Consider the following 21,069-nt stretch of genomic DNA (forward strand, 5'->3'; position numbering starts at 1 on the left):
GAAAGCTAGTGCTTCCAATTAAACCTGTTGGACTATAACCTGGTGTTGTGATTTTTAACTTTGTACACCCCAGTCCAACACCGGCATCTCCGAATCATGATTACTTTTTTGAAGTTGGTTAACTGTCCTGTTTGCTGGGTAAGATGCTGGGCTTTTCAGTTCTGCTATCTTAATCGATTTTGACTGGTCAATTTTCCATTTCAGCTTTGGCAGGAGAACCGACCAGATTACTTGAACATTCAGTTGTATCTCAGTCAAGCAAATGGAATACAGGTAAAGTTGCTTGCATTTCAAATGAATTCCCTCATTTAGACTTAGTTCGTTCCAATCACACTCAATCACAACTTCTTACTCACTGAAATAGTTGGAATCCTCCTCCTTTGTTTTAAATCAGCTACAATCACATGCCTTAGATATCTATATCACAACCACTATCTTTAACTAGAATTGATTTTTTAAAAAATCATTATTAGAAAGGATAAATAACAATAAGTCTTCCTATAAAAACTGAAATTGCTGGAGAAACTCAGCAGGTCTGACAACTGTGGATAAAAATCTGTGATTAATGTTGCAAATCCAGTGATCCATCTTCAGAACCTGCTGAGTATCTATCAATTTCTGATTTTGTTTCAGATTTCCAGCATCCACAGTTCTTTGTTTTACACTAAGTCCTAATATCTTGCTTAAAAAGAAAAGGAAGTTATAAACCTTTTTGACATCAAAATACATGACTTTTGACTAGTTTTCAAGTTAAGAGTGAAGAGAATTATTTAACATAATTCAACATAATTAAAATGTATAGGCTAAAGACTCTAGCTTATCACAAAAGAATGCATGCTATTTGGTGAATGCCCACAGCAACTTAAATTCTAGAATTTGATTTAGATGTTCTCTTCAGAGGGGAAACAAAGTAAATATCAGTGCAGCTGTATGGAACCACAGGTATTCTGAAATTAAAATTCCAAATGTTACTAATATTTTTGACACAAAGAGCCAGCCATTGTTGGACTGATAGTGTTCCCCCTTCTGAGTCAGAATGTTTTGTGTTCAAGTCTCATCCTAGAGACTTGAGCACAAAAATCAATACCAATGCTATCTTCCAGGAGACTGTCATGATTTTTGAGCTGAACCTGAATGGGTGAGCATCTAAACCAATCTGAGAACAAATGTTTGAGCGATCCTTAATTTTTATGCCTCCAGTTAATTCACTGGAAACATGTAGCAGCTTCCACTCACCAGCACATTACTGGGCGGCACGGTGGCACAGTGGTTAGCACTGCTGCCTCACAGCACCAGAGACCCAGGTTCAATTCCCGCCTCAGGCGACTGACTGTGTGGAGTTTGCACGTTCTCCCCGTGTCTGCGTGGGTTTCCTCCAGGTGCTCCGGTTTCCTCCCACAATCCAAAGATGTGCAGGTCAGGTGAATTGGCCATGCTAAATTGCCCATAGTGTTAGGTAAGGGGTAAATGTAAGGGTCTGGGTGGGTTACGCTTCGGCAGGTCGGTGTGGACTTGTTGGGCCACTGTAATGTAATCTAATCTAATCTACTGCATCAAAGTGTGACTGGTGCCTTATTCAGCAAGTGTGAAAATTTATCAGAGGTAGCTGGGCATATGAATTTGAGTTTACATTCAGATCAAAGGGCTTAATAACTTCTACCTGTACCAATATCCAGCATCAATTCCTGTGACAAACCACTTGTTACTGCTTACCAAGCTGAAAAAATATCATTTTTGCTGAGAGGATGAGAATGCTTACTGTTATTGAAGGCACATTCAGCTGTTTGTGTTTAAGAGAACATTAGTTAGAGCAAAACTTAATGAAGCTTGTATGACATCAGCTTGACACTTTGACGTCACAATGTACCTACTCTGTTCTTTGGGCACGTGTTGCACATACCTTTGCTACCACAATCACAGAAGTCGCACTCCATGTCGTCTGCTCTAGAAATGAGCACAAGCAGCATGAATGAAATTTTTTGACCAAAAATGGCATGCCTATCAACCAGACGATAAGTAACATAAAGCTAAAGTTTGTGCCCCTAATATTTGAGTCCTGTTTTCCTTCCCCACCTTGTTTCCTCATGGTATTGACACCAACTAGGCTATATTTTCCATGAATTCTAAAACTTCAAGCCAAAATTAATTGTTTACTTAGGCAGCTTGTACCTCCATGTCAGAGAGTTTATACTGGCAGTTAGCAGAGATGATCAGAAAAAAAAAATCTTCCCCATGTTTTCCTAACTCCAAGACTTTCCTTGAACATGTTTGAACTGTGACTAAGGTATTCCTGACTTGGATGAGCCAGTTTTCAAGTTGGACATTACATGGATCTTTGTTTATAAATAATTTAAAACATTAAGTTGTCACATAAGAACCACTAAAGAATAGACTATTTGACTCCTCAAGCTTGCGGTTCTATTTATTAAGATCATGACTGATCAATGTAGCCTTAACTCCATTTTGCTTCTTGACTCCATTATCAGTTAAAAATCTATTTGAATCAACCTTGAATATGTTCAATGATCCATCGTTAGTGCTTACTGAGGGACAGAATTCAAAAGAAAACATAACACCACATTTCTTCTGAGTGTTATTTTAAGTTATCCCTATCTTAAATACTGAAAATGTCCAATTTAAAAAAAAGTCAACTGAGAGGGATGTGATTGGTCTTTAGATTAGGATAATGTGCTTTTGCCTCTGGATTGGGCATAAATTCAGACTTGGCTAATAAAAGTACCTCTCTCTGGTGACTAACCCAATCCCAAGGAGATGTGGGCCTATCCCACCAAGTATTCCAGAGTCTGGCAGTAGATAAATGGTTTCACTTAAGAAATCATAATGATAATCAACATAGGAAACAAACAATTAAATTCACACACAAGTACCTTCCTCAGAATAAAGGTACATCTATGATTGTTAGTAATCTGAAATAAATAAAGAAAATGATAGCATCAGAAAGAGAAAGTCAAGTTAACTTGGGAGCGATGGCCTTTTTTTGACACTCACGGTATGAGCTGCATCTCATTGCTTCTCTGTCGGTGTCCTGAGAAGGTGCTGACCTTTAGGATCAGACTCTTGAACAGAATTGATTTTTAGTCTAACCAGAAACATTTACTGGTCTTTTCTCTTTCGAGATACTGACTCATCTAATGTACATTTCCATCATATACTGTTTTGAGTTTTTCTTTCAATATATAGGAATGCAGGAGCAGAAGTAGACAATTTATCTCCTAAAGTCCTTCAATTAAATTATACTAATCCATAACTCAACTTGTCAACATCTTCCATATTAAGGTCCCTTACAATCAAGTATGTTTCAACAAAATACATTACTCTGACTCTAATGAATAAAGTTCTAATTTGTTTAGCTGTTCTCAATAAGCCAATCACTTCATCACAGGAACAATCTCTTTTATACTGTCTCCTTTGAACTTTTGAAGCTGGATACCTTTTCTTACATTTGGGAACAAAAGGATATGCTACTCTGGATGCAGGCTCACCAATACCTGCTACCATAGTAATAAAACTTGCCTATTTTTAAGCTCCAATCGCACAGCAATGAAAACCAAAAGTAATTAATTACTTGCTGCACCTACATATATACTTATTTCTGTTTACATTATTTTCGGTTTTCTCTTGTAGCATTTAAGTGGGGAAAAATATCAAGCTCTGAATTCAAGGCTTATTATTGGAAAACCCCGTTTGAAACTTCTATTTGGAGAAATAGCCAAGTGCAATAGACAGTGAGTAAATGTTTAGTTTCTAATGTTGCAAGAAATTGAAAACAGAAAAATGAGCTTTGTGTCATTGTGTTATCATGAACACTGTCACAGACTTTGTGGCGCTACTTATAGTCAGATGCTGACTTCAATCTTGAGCAAAGTGAAGTACAAAGTATCTGGAATGCTAAGATAACTGCATTTAATCTTTGACATGGGAAACTTCTTTTGTGCTTCCTGTAAGTCATTCATGAATTGGATTTTACAGTGACAAAATATGAGCACTCAGTTTTGACTTTGATTAATGCTACTGATAAAGATTCAGGCTTGATATTTGCTCTCACATCAGGTGGCCTGAGTAGGGAGAAGCCCCTGCTACATGAACCTTTGCATAAAAGTATCTTTGAGTTTCATTTTGGCAGGAAATGATGAGATATAATGGGAATTATAGTAGATGACCCAGAAGTCGTGACAGACTCAGCGTGAGTTTGGCAACTCAGGTGGCTCTGAGAAGTAGACCTACAGAAAGGCCCAGTTGAGAAGTAGGAAATCAATGGTCAAATGTGGGTGCTCTGGAGATTATCTAATTACGTGATATAATGTGGTGAGTGTAAACAGTGTGAATGTTGTTACAAAGTGAATTGGTGATTTCCTTTTGGTGAATTGGATGCACTTGCTAACGCCCTGCACCTGATCAGAACCAACTAATTGTGCAAACATTTGCCTCTGTCTGGGGTACCAAATGAAATGTGAAGTTAATCTACTGCCCAAATAAGCAAGCATGACATCAGTTATAGCTTGATATTCCAGGTAGGTCTCTCATTTAGCCTTGTAAAGAGCCAATGTTTAGAGGCTTGGCAACCTTTATATCTACTGGCATGACAATGGAGTCTGTAGCGTATGGATCAAGCTTAGTCCGTGACCATTTAACAGTTTAGTCTTTTAATTATTTCTTGGTTATATTGAGTTATAATCCTCAAGATCAGTGCAGCGTCCCAAAGGACAATATCTGATTGTCCTAATTTACCTACAACTCTCTCTTCATGTGTGTGGTATTACTTCTGTCTTCTGGCTGGGGACCCTCCATCTGGCTTCCGATTGGTCATGTCCATTTTGTCTCCTCTTCAGCACATCGAAAATCACCCGTATCTTGTACAATACTCTTCCTGCCATCAGGGTACTTGAGTTAGTAGAACAACATTGTGTAACCAAGTCTATTAGCTCCATACTCCCTTGGGTTAAAGCCAGAGACATGCCAATGAATATTTTTGCCATTTCTGCAGCACGTATAGTAACTTCTGAACAATTTCCAAAGTTGTCTCTACAATTCCCCCAAAGGATCATGGTTAGGTAATTCTGCAAAGGTTTAGACCTGCTTCTACCAGATCTAGTTTCAACATATTGTGTTTCCAACTCCCAGTTGTCAAAAATCAGACATTAAGAAGCTATTGTTTCTTATGGGCAGCTGCCTGTACAATATTTGCATGTGCATAGCCTGACCTGCCTGATTGTCCCCACATTCGTCATGTCTTTACTGCTCCTCTGAAGATCTTCCCACCTGAACCAACTCCACCCTCAACCCCATCTGGAGTTTTACCCCATGGCTAAACCACCTACTCTGTACATCTCTGGACACTGTGGGGCAATTTAACACGGCCAATCTACCTAACCTGCTCATCTTTGGGCTGTGGGAGAAAATTGGAAGACTAAGAAGAAATGCACATAGACATGGGGAGAATGTGCAAACTCCACAATGACAGTCACCCAAGGCTTGAATCGAATCCACGTCCTTGGTGCTGTGAAGCAGCAGTGCTAATCACTGTCACACTGTGCCATTAACCTCTAACCAGGCCACTGTAAAGTTTAGTCATAACATCCTTGCTTTATATTTCACCTTTTTTGGATATGTAGTTTAGCATTCTATTGGATACGTTTATTGCTGTTGGCTTGTGGCTGGACCTCTATTGTTGTTTTTGCCACACCTTCTGTGCTACTTTGAATTGCGTCTTTAGCTACTTCAATAGTAGTCGGGAAATATGTATGCAAGAAATTTTTCCTTGCCACATACAAAGCATCATCTTTGTTAAATTTATTCTGTTACTGTTTGTCCCAAATGTTTTCTTTTACTTTATTCTATAGTTTCTAGGCTGCACCTTCAATTCTTTACATCTAATGCACATTGACTAGCAAAATTCAACTTATTACAAGCAAGAAATTGTAGTGGTCGCAGTAGGAATCCTGAACAACTCCACTCTGTATTTGACCATGACCTGCCATTACTCTACCACACATGCACCCATTTATTTTCTATCCATCAACTAGTCTCTTATGCGATAGACATGTTTTGTCCTAAAGCATTAACCTTAAAGTTCCACATGAAACATCATTAATGATCGAATGCTTTTTACATTTTGAGATACTGATCATCCTAAAGTTGACCAGTTGATTTGGATTATTTCTTCGACAAAGTAATCAAAGAAGTTGACCAAATGGGACTTTTGTTTTCAAACATTTTTGACTGCTTTTCATGCTTTGTCTGATAATGTGTTGAAAGTCCTCAGGTTTGAAAACAGACTCTTCGATCCAACTCGTCCATGCTGACCAGATATCCCAATCCAAAGCTAGTCCCACCTGCCGGCACCTGACCCATATCCCTCCAAACCCTTCCTATTCATATATCCATTCAGATGCCTTTTACATGCTGCAATTGTACCAGCCTCCACCACTTCCTCTGGCAGCTCATTCCATACAAGCACCACCCTCTGTGAAAAGGTTGCCCCTTAGGTCTCTTTTTTATATATTTCCCTTCTCACCCTAAACCTATGCCCTCTAGTTCTGGACTCCCCCACCCCAGGGAAAAGCCTTTGTCTATTTATCCTATCCATGCCCCTCATGATTTTATAAACCTCTATAAGGTCACCCCTCAGCCTCCGAGACTCCAGGGAAAACAGAGCCTATTCAACCTCTCCCTATAGCTGAAATCCTGGCAACATCCTTGTAAATCTTTTCTGAACCCTTTCAGGTTTCACAACATCCTTCTGATAGGAAGGAGACCAGAATTGCACGCAGTATTCCAAAGTGGCCTGGCCAATGTCCTGTACAGCTGCAACATGACCTCCCAACTCCTATACTCAATACTCTTTGACCAATAAAGGAAAGCATACCAAACGCCTTCTTCACTATCCTATCTACCTGCGACTCTACTTTGAAGGATCTATGAACCTGCACTCCAAGGTCTCTTTGTTCAGCAACACTCATGCTTTCCCTTCTCATTTGCTTTCCCAAAATGCAGCACCTCACATTTATCGAAATTAAACTCCATCTGCCACTCTTCAGCCCATTAACCCATGTGATTAAGGTCCTGCTGTAATCTGAGGTAACCTTCTTCGCTTTCCACGACACCTCCAATTTTGGTGTCATCTGCAAACTTACTAACTATACCTCCTGTGATCACATCCAAATCATTTATATAAATGACAAAAAGTAGTGGACCCAGCAGTGATCCTTGTGGCACTCCACTGTTGACAGGCCTCCAGTCTGAAAAACAACCCTCCACCACCACCCTCTGTCTTCTACCTTTGAGCCAGTTCTGTATCCAAATGGCTAGTTCTCCCTGTATTCCATGAGATCTAACCTTGCTAACTGGTGTCCCATGGAAACCTTGTTGAACGCCTTACTGAAGTCCACCTAGATCATGTCCACTGCTCTGCCCTCATCAATCCTCTTTGTTACTTCTTCAAAAAATTCAACCAAGTTTGTGAGTCATGATTTCCCAAGCACAAAGTCATGTTGACTATCCCTAATCAGTCCTTGCCTTTCCAAATACATGTACGTCCTGTTACTCAGGATTCCCTCCAACAACTTGTCCGCTATCAACATTAGGCTCACCAGCCTGTAGTTCCTTGGCTTGTTTTTACCTCTTTTCTTAAACAGTGCCACCCTGTTAGCCAACCTGCAGTCTTCCGGCACCTCACCTGTGACTATCAATGATACAAATATCTCAGCATGGGGCCCTGCAATCACTTCTGTAACTTCTAAGAGTTCTAGGATACACTTCATCAGGTCCTGGGGATTTATCCACTTTTAAGCATTTCAAGACATCTGGCACTTCCTCCTCTGTAGTATGGACATTTTTCAAGATATCACCATCTATTTCCCCACATTCTATATCTTCTATGTCCTTTTCCCCAATAAACACTGATGCAGAGTACTCGTTTAGCATCTGTCCCATCTCCTGCGGCTCCACACAAAGGCCACCTTGCTGATCTTTGAGGAACCCTATTCTCTCCCTGGTTAACCTTTTGTCCTTAATGTATTTATAAAAACCCTTTGGATTATCCTTCACACTATTTACCAAAGCTATCTCATGTCCCCTTTTTGCCCTCCTGATTTCCCTCTTAAGTATACTTCTACATCCTTTATACTCTTCTAAGGATTCACTCCTATACCCGATATATGCTTCTTTCTTTTTCTTAACCAAACTCTCAATTTTTTTCATCATCCAGCATTCCCTATACCTACCAATCTTTCCTTTCACCCTGACAGGAATATATTGTCTCTGGACTCTCGTTATCTCATTTCTGAAGGCTTCCCATTTTCCAGCGTCCCTCTACCTGCGAACATCTGCCACCAGTCAGCTTTTGAAAGTTCTTGCCTAATACTGTCAAAATTGGCCTTTCTCCAATTTAGAACTTCACCCGTTAGATCTGGTCTATCCTTTTCCATCACTATCTTAAAGCTAATAGAATTATGGTCGCTGGCCCCAAAGTGTTCCCCCACTGACACCACAGTCACCTGCCCTGCCTTATTTCCCAAGAGTAAGTCAAGTTTTGCACCTTCTTTAGTAGGTACATCCACATACTGAATCAGAATTTTCTTGTGCACACTTAACAAATTCCTCTCCATCTAAAATCTTAACACTATGGCAGTCCCAGCCTTTGTTTGGAAAGTTAAAATTCCCTACCATGACCACCCTACCATTCTTACAGATAACTGAATCTCCTTACAAATTTGTTTCTCAATTTCCCACTGACTATTAGGGCATCTATAAAACAATCCCAATAAGGTGAATTTCCCTTTCTTATTTCTCAGTTCAATCCAAATAACTTCACTGAATGTATTTCCGGGAATATCCTCCCTCTGTACAGCTGTAATGCTTTACCTTATCAAAAACGCCACTCCCCCTCCTCTCTCGCCTCCCTTTCTATCCTTCCTGTAGCATTTGTATTCTGGAACATTAAGCTGCTAGTCCTGCCCATCCCTAAGCCATGTTTCTGTAATTGCTATGATATCCCAGTCCCATGTTCCTCACCATGCCCTGAGTTCATCTGCCTTCCCTGTTAGGCCTCTTGCATTGAAATAAATACAGTTTAATTTATCAGTCCTACCTTGCTCTCTGCTTTGTCCCTGTCCGCCCTGACTAGTTGACTCGCATGTTTTCTCAACTGTACCAGTGTCAGTGAGGAAAGATATCAATCTATCTCCCTGCCCCCCACCCCCAGACTAGTTTAAATCTTCCCAAGCAGCTGTAGCAAATTTCCCTGCCAGTATATTAGTCCCCCTCCAATTCAGGTGCAATTGGTCCTTCTTGTACAGGTCACTTCTACCCCAAAAGAGATTTCAATGATCCAAAAATGTGAATCTTTCTCTGATACACCAGCTCCTTAGCCATGCATTCATCTGCTCTATCCTCCTATTTCTGCCCTCACTAGTTCGCAGCACTGGAAGTAATTCAAATATTACTATCTCGAGGACCCCCTTTTTAAATTTCTGCCTAACTCTCTGTATTCTCCTTTCCGAATCTCATCCTTTTCCCTTCCTGTGTCATTGGCTCCAATGTGTACAATGACCTCCTGCTGGGCCCTCTCCCCCGTGAGAACATTCTGCAACCTCTGAGACATCCTTGATACTGGTACCAGGGAGGCCACACACCATTCTGATTTTTTGCTGCCAGCCACAGAAACATCTGTCTGTGCCTCCAACCCAAGACAATTAATCTCTTGGAACCCAGCGTACCCCTCATTGCATTAGAGCCAGTCTCAATACCAGAAACTTGGTTGTTCGTGCTACATTTCCCTGAGAATTCATCGTCCCCTACATTTTCTAAAACAGCATACTTGTTTGAAATGGGGATAGCCACAGAAGACTCCTGTGCTACCTGCCTACTTCTCTTACCTTTCCTAGAGTTAACCCATCCATGTGACTGTATCTGCAACTTTTCCCCTTCTTATAACTGCCATCCATCACACCCCCTTGCTGTTGTAAATTCCTCATTGCCTCTAACTGTCTCTCCAACCGATCCATTCGATCTGATAGGATTTGCAGTTGTTGTAAACCTCGGCTTGTTCTTGTTTCTTATTTGTTAACACCTCTTTAAAAATGGACAACATAATGGCCTATTTCCAATATTCTAACAACTTCTGCAGCATCCTCCGGATTATCTTTGGCTTTAAAAAGATCTATCTTTGGGATTTTATTTGTGTAGAATGTTCTGTTCATATAAAGTGTCATGTAATTTATATTAAAGTTTTGAATTATGTCATTGCACTTTTTTTCTTTCTGGAGTACCTAATTGGCCTTGTAAAAGATCACCTTAGTTTTTTTTCCTAAACTGTTTCTGAATTCTGTTGACAGCTTTCAAATTCCAGAATCGGTTTTTAAGTTGTGTTCAGGATTCTTTTTCTTCATGCTCTGAAATAACTGCACAGGTGCGGGTATCCTGTCACCAAGTCACTGTGTATTTACATGTGTACAGTACATGGGCTCAGAGCTGGCTGGTCAGAACCTGTCTCTGGAGTGAGGAAACTTTCTGTCAGCCAGGGCTCCCCGATTGGTTCAGGTTAACAATCCCAATCAAAGATCTCAAAGTCAATGAGATCCATCTGACCCTTGTTTCAAATACTATTCTCCCCCCCACCAACCCACCTTTCCCAAGGGATATAGGCCCATCCTTTTTTAGTAGCTTCCCCTGGGATATTTTAGCCAAAGTACAGTTTCTCACGTACTGGACTGTAACCTGTCTCTCATGTCCGGAGCTTCTGTGGAGAGTTTCCTCCTCTTCAAGCAGTAACAATCTTGAGGTGGCATCCATCGCAGACTCTGAGGTTTCTTCAATGCTAGACAGAGGGGTAGAACCTGTGGTCTTTCTGGCTATTCTGAGAGGCTGGGTATTTTTTGCCCCTGTCCCTTTTGCAGGATAACAACCTTTCTGGTGATCCACATGTTTGTTCAAGGCCGCCTCACTTACCCATACTTTGTATGTCACAGGACCTGACCTCATGTCGACCTCACCTCATACCTATGCAGGCCCATTTCTCTGCTTTCGAGAACAAACTTCATCGGCTGAAGTGAACTGTCTCTCTCATTTAGAAGAAGCATGAGGCCACCATTGGCATTCCTGTTTTATCCCCTGCCTCTGCCATAACCCAGGTCCAGGAATATCAAGTTTAACCTGGTGAGGAGTCTTCTCCACATCAGCAACTCTGCTGGAGCTATCCCTGTAGTTGTATAAGGGGCGGTCCTATAATCAAACAGGAACCGGGACAGTTGGTATTATGTGAAAGCCTCGTTAAAGGTCACCCTAGTTCTTTTTCCTCAACTGTTTCTGAATTCTGTGTCAAGCTGTTTCTTTAAGTCTGCCAGTAATGTTTGGAATGCTCTTTCCACCAGATCATTAGATGATGGTTGGTGTGGAGCTGTCTGAACATGCTGCATACCATTTGACTTTGGGAAAGGTTCAAAATCCCTGCTGCCAAACAACATCCCATTGTCTGTGACCAATACTTCCAGAAGTCTTTGTATTGCGCATGCTTGCAGCTTTTCAGTTATCATTCCTGAGTTTGCTGAATGAATGCTATGAACATCCAACCACTTTGAATGGGCACCCACAATCATGGAAGTACTGGCATATTCAACATGTATGTGATAGTGTGGCCAAACGGTCTAAGGCTCTGGATTTAAGCTCTCATCTCTATCGAGTCATGAGTTCAAATCCCACCACTACTAGAATCACGGGTGATATACCCTCGGCAGATGCTTGCAAAAGACTTCAGCACCTTCAAGTTTGTGATATTTAGGGAGTTTGCCCATTCTTCCCTTTTCTGTGTGGGTTTCTTCCGGGTTCCTCCCAAAGTCAAAAGATGTGCTGGTTAGGTGGATTGGCCATGCTAAATTGCCCATAGTGTTTAGAGATGTGTAAGCTAGGTGCATTGGTTAGGGGAAATGTGGAGTAATAGGGTCAGAGAATGGGTCTGGGTGGGATACTTATTGGAGGATTGGTCTGGACTTGTTGGCCCAAATGGCCTGTTTCCAAACTGTAGGGATTTGACGTAACCGCATCCAGTGTTTACCCAGCCATTCCCATGAATGTGGGGGTGCAGCTGGTGGTAATGTTTGTTCTTGCTGGCACTCTGGGCACTGGCCCACCAATGCAGCTTTGTTGGTATTCAGTCCTGGCCACCAGACGTACGTTCTTGCCAGCATTTTAATCTTGGAAATCCCTGGATGACTCTGGGGTTCAACCAGTAGCTGGTAGTGACCTTTCTGGTCAATCACTCATGTTCCCCATAATAATGTGCTATCCTCAACAGTGATTTGGTCTTGCTTGGGTCCAGAAAGGTTTCCATTCTGGTTGTGAAGGCCCTTTTATTTCCCCCATCACCACTAGCTGTTTTAGTTTTGCCAGGACTGGATTTTTTTGTGACTACAATCTGATATTTTCAGTGGTAACTGGAAGGGCATCCAGAAAGTTTAAAACCAGAAAGGATTCTACAAGGTAGGCACCACCAGTGATGTATCTGCCAGTGGAAAGTGGCTCAAGGCATCTACATTTGCTACTTGGACTCCTGGATGGTATTCCAACTTATAATTGTATGCATTTTCTTAGGACAAAGCCAGTTGTAGAGCCTGTTTGAAGTCCAGTTAGACTTCAGCTGGTGGGCACTTTTGCATGATTATAAAAGTAATCCAACATTTTAAAAAAAGGTCTCTCAGCATCTCATTTAGGGTTAACCCAAAATCACATGCTTCTGCTAATCATCTTAATTTCGTCAAAAGTCCTGATAATGTGGCTTGGGGTCGTCATATGCCTTAACTAAATCTGTCAACTCTTGAAAGGTTTTAATAACTGGTGCCTCAGGAAAATGTAGGGTCCTAATAACTGAAAATGCTGCAGGTCTGCAAGTAGTTGGAAGATTTAATGGTTGCTTTTCATCTACCCCTAAGTAATTTGCCTGAAAAAAAATGCATTCTTCTCTCATACTGCGCCCAGTCTTCGATGGCAGGATCAAATGTGCCAAGCATTCCAAATAAAAGCATGATGCCATAAATGCTTCCCACATTTCAAAGACCTGTCGTGAGCAAAGTTTCTTCTGGAGCAAACTATTTTCACTTGTCGCCTCTGAAACAACTGCACAGAAGCTGTATATCATCACTGAGTCACCCTTTATTTACATGTGCACTGTATGGGGATTTTTTATGAAGTTAAGATGACCAGCAGAAGCATGTGATCTTGTGTTAACCATGAGTGAGATGCTGAGAGACTGTTTTGTATGTGGGATTAATTGTGTAACCGGCTGACCAGTCAGCTCAAAGCCAGTTTCTGAAATGAGTAGACTCTCTGAATCTCCTTTTTTTTTTTTTAATTTTTCTTTTACTACTTTTTCATTTTTGGAAACAGTGAAGAACAATAAGTGTGTAAATCTTTATTTATATTCCATCACCAGAAAAGAAGGAAACACCCAAGTGGCCAGTGACTAGCAGTGCCCTTCTCATCAAAGGGCAATGATGCGTGATCAAAAAGACACTTGTGTTTTTTTTTTAAGAGCAGAGTCCTTTACTCCTCGACACTGATCTAGCTCCCTCAGAGCCAACTCTGTGAACAGAGACACTCCTGTTCATTTTTTTCTTTTTTTTTCCTTTACCCCCACACTACCGCCTAACTGGGGTAGTGCTTATTTTTCCCCAGCACCCATGTTGTGTGCGTGCAAGTGTGAGACACAGTGAAATCTCCTGTTTGTTTTTTTTTCCACACACACTGGTCCAGCTCCCTCAGATCCAGCTCTGAGTGAATAGAACCCATGATGCACTCCTGTTTTTTTTCTATTTTTACCCCCACACTACCACCTAACTGCGGTAATACTTATTTATTTGCCAGCACCAATGTTGTGTGCATGCAAGTGTGAGACACAGTGAAAACTCCTGTTTAATTTTTTTCTTTTCTTTCTATTATTTTATCCCCGTCTAACAGCAGTAGTGCTTATTCTCCCCTGTTGTGTGTGCAGGTGTGAGACAAGTGAAAGACACAAGCTGAAATCTCCTGTTTCTCATTTTTTTTAAAAAATTCAGTTTCCACCACCAGGAAGAAAGGAAACGCTCAAGTGACCAGTGACAAGCAGTGCCCTACACAAAAGGCAATGTTGTGTGATCAAACAGTGAAGGGGAGGGTAGGGACTAAATCAAAATAGAGTTGGAGGGGGAAATAATGCACTCCACTCCCTGCGGTGCCCACCTCTCCCTGAACAACTCCAGGGTGTTGGTGGACACAGCATGCTCCTCCTCCAAGGACACCCGGGCTCTAACGTAATCTCCTGTTTATTTATTTTTTTTTCCTTTTTTTATCCCCTGTTTTTATATATATATTTTTGTTCTTTCTTTTTTAACCCCCACACTACCACCTAAGTGCAGTAGTGCTTTTTTTTTTCTCCCAGCACCCATGGTGTGTGTGTGCAGGTGTGAGACACAGTGAAAGACACAAAGTGCACGAATCTTTATTCAATTTCCACCACCAGGAAGATAGGAAAACACCCGGGTGGCCAGTGACAAACACTGCCCTTCACATCAAAGGGCAGTGCTGTGTGATCAAAACGTTGAAGGGGAGGGTAGGGACTAAATCAAAATAGAATTGGAGGGAGAAATAATGCACTCCACTCCCTGCGGCACCCACCTCTCCCTGAACAACTCCAGGCTGTTGGTGGACACAGCATGCTCCTCCTCCAAGGACACCCGGGCTCTAACGTAATCTCCTGTTTATTTTTTTTTTCTTAGTGCTGTGTGATCAAAACAGTGAAGGGGAGGGTAGGGACTAAATCAAAATAGAATTGGAGGGAGAAATGATGCACTCCACTCCCTGCGGCGCCCACCTCTCCCTGAACAACTCCAGGGTGTTGGTCGACACCGCGTGCTCCTTCTCCAAGGACACCCGGGCTCTAAAGTAATCTCCTGTTTATTTTTGTCAGCTAGGGCTCCTTGATTGGCTCAATTTAAAAGCCCCAATCAAGAAACTCTCAGTCAATGAGATCCACCTGACTCTCTTTCCAATCACTGCATGCCCAAATTTTGATTCTCTGAGAGACAGATGCCTCAAAAACCATTAAGTATTACCACTGATAAAGTTAGATGCAATTATTTTCAGAGGAGTTGTTCATAATTTATAGTAAAGACTTGGGCCTGAAATTTAGTCTAGGAAGTATGTGTTTTAGCACAAGTCTTCGAAATGTTTCTTTCTAATATTTTAACAGCGGCATTAACCTGTTTTAAAGAAAATAAACTTTCACAGATGAATGCACAAGGAAGTGTTTATTTTTGATGATTTTAATATTTGGGGGTACATTTTATCATTTGTGCAGAAAACTGGCAGTTGCAAAACTCCTCAATGAACAGTGGAAAAGGGGATAAATGTATGTTTTGAAATGATGTTTCAAAGATTTGCTTCCATCATAACTGGCAGATGATTGCTTGGCTTGAGCTAATAAGATACAGTAAAATGTTACAAAAATATATCTTCTACTAATTTGCAACTATTGATATTATTATCCAGTTAAAGTATCATATTATTCTGAGAAATCATTCTAAATGTCACCTACTATTTTTTCTTCCTTTGTGACAGAAAATGTGTTGGCGTTTTTTGCTGTGGGCCTAACAAGCTCTCCAAGGAACTGCACAAACTCAGCAACAAAATCTGTTCACATGGAACACAATTTGAGTACAATAAAGAATCTTTCTCCTGAAGATCAATAAGGAACAAAAAAAAATCTGACATGAAAGCTTGAAGTGCAATTATTTGCTGATATGATAATCAGCAGGATGCGCCTTATACAATCTCTAATCACCAAAGAGTGAACATATTGAATCAATGCTAATTCAATAGTCGGTGTGGCAGAGGTACCAGTTTATGTATTGGGTTTGTCAAAGTCAGTTCATCAACTGGTATTTTTCTAATATCAGTGGTTGTATACCAGGTATTTTATTTCTATTAGAACAATTTTATGTAAGGTTTGAAGTGTTGTTGCCATTTTCATAAATCTATTTCTTATAAAAGAACTTGCATGTATCTGCAGAACTCAATTTTGACATATGGTGATGGGAAAATTGGCTGTTCTACTCTGAAATATCGAAACAGTCCAGGCTTCTGTGTACCAATTACTTCCCCATACTACCTTAATTAGTGTAGTTTTCTGTAACTGGCTGAGAAGCAAAGTGCCTTTTCATCATTTATATTTCCAAGAACTGGATATTAAAACATATTTATTATATTAATAGGGTGGCTGGGAAGAAAAGAGTTTTTCAGAAAAAAAATAAGACATAACCATGATAATACACTTGTAAATGTGATGCTGATGAACTGTCACTGGATTATAAACATTAATGCTGCTTTCTCCCCACAGATATTGCCTTGGTTTTATTTCACATCTCCAGCATCTGACATTGTAACAAATCAAATTTGCATTATACTAAAACAATCAGACCAGGTAGCTTCCAATATTACTGACCCCTATCAATACCAATGATGCCTTTTGCAGAATAATCAGAAGTCTGTTGATTAGAGTTCTTTCCAGGAGAATAGATGTTAAGTAGATTATTTTGTAAAACGAATGTAATTTAAAAGACTGAGCCAGTGGTAAATTTTGAATAATTTTTGCCCTATTAATTTACTGCATCAGACCCAAACAAGTTCAACAACAGAAATTTTTGGATGCATTCTGAATATGCAGAAGCATTGATCATATTGTAGTGCACTGCTTTAATGCACTAATACCCTGTGCCAGACAGTATTAAATTTATAGGTTGTTTCAGAAGCTTTATATCCAAGCTGTCTGTCATTCATAAAGAAGCAAAAATCTTGTAATGTAAAGAGAAAGGTAGGCTGACCTACTCCTTTACAAATCCTGTTAGCTGGTTGACTGACAGTTTTGGCAGAGACCTTGAAATGCGTTTTCTAAATAGTCTTTTGGTAAAGGTCTGACATTCGGATACCTAAGGGAAAAAAAATGAAGCAGCAAATTCAAATACAAATTCATAGGGGACCGTCCTTAACATTTGTGCTCAGCTAAAGTGTCTATGTGGCTTATAACATGCACAATGATTTGATTGGTGGGACAAACACTTCACAACCTGTATTTTATCTACTGACTAACTTAGTTCCTTCCAATAACATTTATTCTGGGCACAGTTCTGGAAAGTTGTTTTGTACAACTACAGAGATTACCACTCCTTCACCTTCTGAGAATCCGATAAAATAGAATAAATGCAATTCCTCTCTTATGGAAACCATGTTGTGTGACAATTTTTACATATCAACAAGACACCAGTCAGTTCATAGGCTGAAGCTCAGTGGGGAGTTTTGTTGTAGATTGTTTACAGTCTCTCACAACTGTCCAGCACAAAACAAAGAGCTCAACACCAAAAAGTTAACATTTGACTTTCTAACCAGATGTTGCTACATTAGACATCAATCAAATAAAATGCTTTGTAGCTAGAATTACTTAATCATCCTAACAATAATTACTGTTGTCCATTTTTATATTGCTGGTCATTTTTGAATTATTCAGAAGACAATGGGAAAGAGTTTGTGGGAGCCAAATTATAGTAATGTCCACGTTTGATTTTAAATTAGGAAGTTTAGTTAGTCTTTACAATAATCCAATGCTACATCCTCAATTAACACTGGTTTGGACAAGTGACAAAAATATATTGGTGTTTCCTATGAACCTTACTCTGTGCGCAATTCTTTGTATATCACAACATAAAGTCACAATGGTGGAGTGAAGACCAGATATTTTCTGGACTTTCCTATCAAGATTTGTATCCGACTTAGTAATATTGATAGTAAATGTATTTTTCCACATTAGACCTTGTATTCATTCCACTTCAACACCAATTTTGTGTAATGTTTATGTTTTTGTTCACCTGGTATTATATCAGATCTGCATGTTACACTGTGAGTAAATGTGTAGACATTAAGTATTGTAATGAACCACAGTCCTTTAATCTTTGAAAGATAATTGGGCAGAACTAACATTTGTTAGCAACCATCATTGAAAGATATGCTAGGTGTTGTTGTACATGCATTGTTTTGTACTCTATACTTGAGTAATAGTTATTAAAGTGTTATTACATGAAGTGTATAATAATCATAGTACATATTAAAATCGTTATAATCTCAGGGCAGGAGGCAACATGGCCAATATGTAGCTGTGGATGTTATTCTTCAGTGGAAGTCATAAAAATTAAACATGGACTTAAGATTTTTTTTCTCAGGAATATTAGAATGATAGAATAAAGTGCAGATCTGCCCAAAAGGGAAATATTAAGAAGTAAATTGAGAGCAACTGAATGACAATAAACAAATACATGGCAAAGTCCCTGAAAGACATAGTTGACAATAGACACTTTGGCGTCCATCTTGTGGGACCTTCCATGTTTCCTTAATCTCTAATTCTTCCAAACTTCAAAAGCTTCAGGCTTAATGTATCCAGTCTTTCCTCATAGCACCTTCATTCCAGGAAGTAGTCAAGTGAACCTTCTCTGAGCAGTCAATTATGATCTTTAAATGAGGAAACCTAAACTTTGCACAGTGCTCTAGATGTGGTCTTACCAATGCCTTGTAGAACTCTGTCAAAACATATATTCACTTCCCCTTGCAATAAATGCCAATATTCCATTTGCCTTCCTAATCCCATGCTGCATCTACTTGCTAACCTATTACAATTTATGCAACAGGAAATTCAGAGCATTCTCCCTATCTTCAGGTACAATCTCTGTCTATTTAAATAATACATTGCTTTTCTATTCTTCTTGGTAAAGTGGGCAAGTTCACATCTTCCCACATTATACTCCATCTGCCAGATTTTTGCCTATTTATTTAATCTACCAATATCCCTTTTATAGACTCCTTTTGACTGATATAAACTTCGATTCTGAATCACGTTGTAAATGTCTTTTGGTTAGCACTCATACTCAAGAACTATTTTGAAAGACATTATTAACTTCTTTATGTTCCAAAACCAAAAACAGCTTGAATATATTTAGGGATAGGAATAAAATCATGTTGAAACTTCTCTGGCACAACTTTCATACATTGTGGATTATAGCTTTCTTATTTACAATATTATTTTATCTATTGACTGAAGATAACTCAAACCCACTATCCGTTCAAAAATAGTACAGAAACATTTGTTCCATATATAATAAAGTGCAAAAACTTTATTTCTTTTATTGAATATAATTTTCACGTACTTCTAATTGTCAAGTGAAAAAAATTACATTTAGTTTAAATTTGATTTGAAAGATTGCATTACATAGCAAATTGAAATATCAAGGTTTATTGAAACATTACCATCTACTGGAATTTTAGCACCATTACAGAAAGCTAAGTTTTTTGGTGCGATATGTAATGCACCTGGGCTCATTACACAATTCTCATGCAAATGCATGGCAAGAAAGTCAGAAACCATGGCGAGGACCTTCCAGCCTTCATTGTGCAAGGTTAAGGTTAACCTTAGGGCTATCATCACTGATTATAATCATATTCTCACTGATTATTGGGCAATACTGCACTATGGAGGGGTAGTTCCTGGATTGCACTGTTAGGTAACCCCAACCCTATCATAGTTGCATGGCACTTCACTTAGTGTTTTTGGGGATCTGCCCTTCCACAGTGAGATAATTGCCTGCCCAACTATCAGTGAGGACATGACACAGAAAGCAAAGCATGCACTCACTTTGCTGATTGGGACATGGAGGTGTTGGTGGATATGGTAATGGAGTGAAGAGTAGTCAGATTTCCTGCTGACTGCCAAAGGTGGTCACCCTGCAGCTAAATACTGGCTTAGGTTAATTCTATGTCCCAGGTTAAAAGGAGCACACTTTAGAAAGTGCAGGAAAAATGTTAATGATCTTTTGTGCTCCAAAAGTCTAGTGCTACCATCTTGTTTTTGCTACCTCTCTTACAAGACCTCCATTTACTCTAACTCTGCCACTGCGTACTCCTCTCACCAAAATTCTTGAGCTACAGCTCCTCAGTATTGCATGCATTATGTTCGTGCAAAATCTCTTAAACCATCTCATTCTTCCAAACTGTTAAGTCTTCCTGCCCTTTGCACTTCCTACTCCCTAGTGGGGACACCTCCCTACCTCTTCTGCTCCTGCATCACTATTAAACACTCTTGTGTCAATTTACAGCATTCCTTTTGTCTCATCATGGAAAAATTGGCCCAACAGCCAGACTGATGTTTCCCCATCACCTGACTGTCTTACCTTTTAATCCTGGGACTGGTTGCACTTGGACCTGCAGGATTGACTGTCTCCTAATCCCTGGACTGAAAGGACACAGATCCCAGTAATCTAGGTGGACTAAGCATCTAAATAACCATGTCCAATCTCCTAGACTGGAATCAGATGAGCCCCCATAATGATTTTAGTCCCCCTTGACCCCACAAGGGTTGCTGCTGTTTGACTTTCACATACGACCATTTGCTTGAAGTGCATGTGGTTTTATTGCGACAAAACCTGCTGGCACATGCTGCTGCTGTGATGTTGACATAGCCCAGTATTGTACAGTGACATGTCCAACCCTTTTAGATTTAGCGCTTACTACCATAACAAGTTGTCTATGTTTCCCTCTGTGATTTAAAAAATCAAAGCAAAATACAGAAACTTGCAGACTCCAAGTAAGTGCAAACTGAGTGAGCAATATAAAAGCCAGCTAAGAGCCTTAAAATTCACACTGTGGAAGTTGATTTGATGTATTTGTCTCTGCATGCAAAGTGATCTGGAAGAAGCATGCAAGTCGTAGGTGTCACTGAGTTTCAGAGTAGGATATTTACATGTATGTGTTGGTCTGAGAACAAGCATGATGATGTGGTGAGGCTGTTAGTTTGCTGCTGCTAACTTCTGTGGATCAAGGATTGAGGATAATGATGACCCTGGAGCATGGAGGGACATTGTGATGAAGACACGATTAAATGATGGTTGAGTCAAGCAACCAGTAAGTTGCAGCTGCCAAGTACCCACTCTGACTTATCTGTTAAGAATTTGTTCTATCTAGTTTCTCAGGAAGGACAGGAGATTA

At 39.9% G+C, this 21,069-nt stretch overlaps 1 protein-coding gene across 3 annotated transcripts in view; it reads left to right on the forward strand.

Moving 5' to 3' along the window:
• The window catches only part of LOC122550588 (NADPH oxidase 4), a 173,921-nt gene extending 154,783 nt beyond the window's left edge, over nt 1-19,138 (forward strand). For all 3 annotated transcript variants that reach the window (XM_043691547.1, XM_043691548.1, XM_043691549.1), the window contains 3 exons: nt 205-273; nt 3,646-3,746; nt 15,607-19,138. In XM_043691547.1, coding sequence (XP_043547482.1) covers nt 205-273; nt 3,646-3,746; nt 15,607-15,727 — 291 coding nt within the window. In that variant the 3' untranslated portion in view covers nt 15,728-19,138. The remainder of the gene's footprint in view (nt 1-204; nt 274-3,645; nt 3,747-15,606) is intronic.
• Nucleotides 19,139-21,069: the final 1,931 nt, after the last annotated feature.

The sequence above is a fragment of the Chiloscyllium plagiosum genome, chromosome 6, assembly GCF_004010195.1.
Source record: "Chiloscyllium plagiosum isolate BGI_BamShark_2017 chromosome 6, ASM401019v2, whole genome shotgun sequence".
Classification (NCBI taxonomy): domain Eukaryota; kingdom Metazoa; phylum Chordata; class Chondrichthyes; order Orectolobiformes; family Hemiscylliidae; genus Chiloscyllium; species Chiloscyllium plagiosum.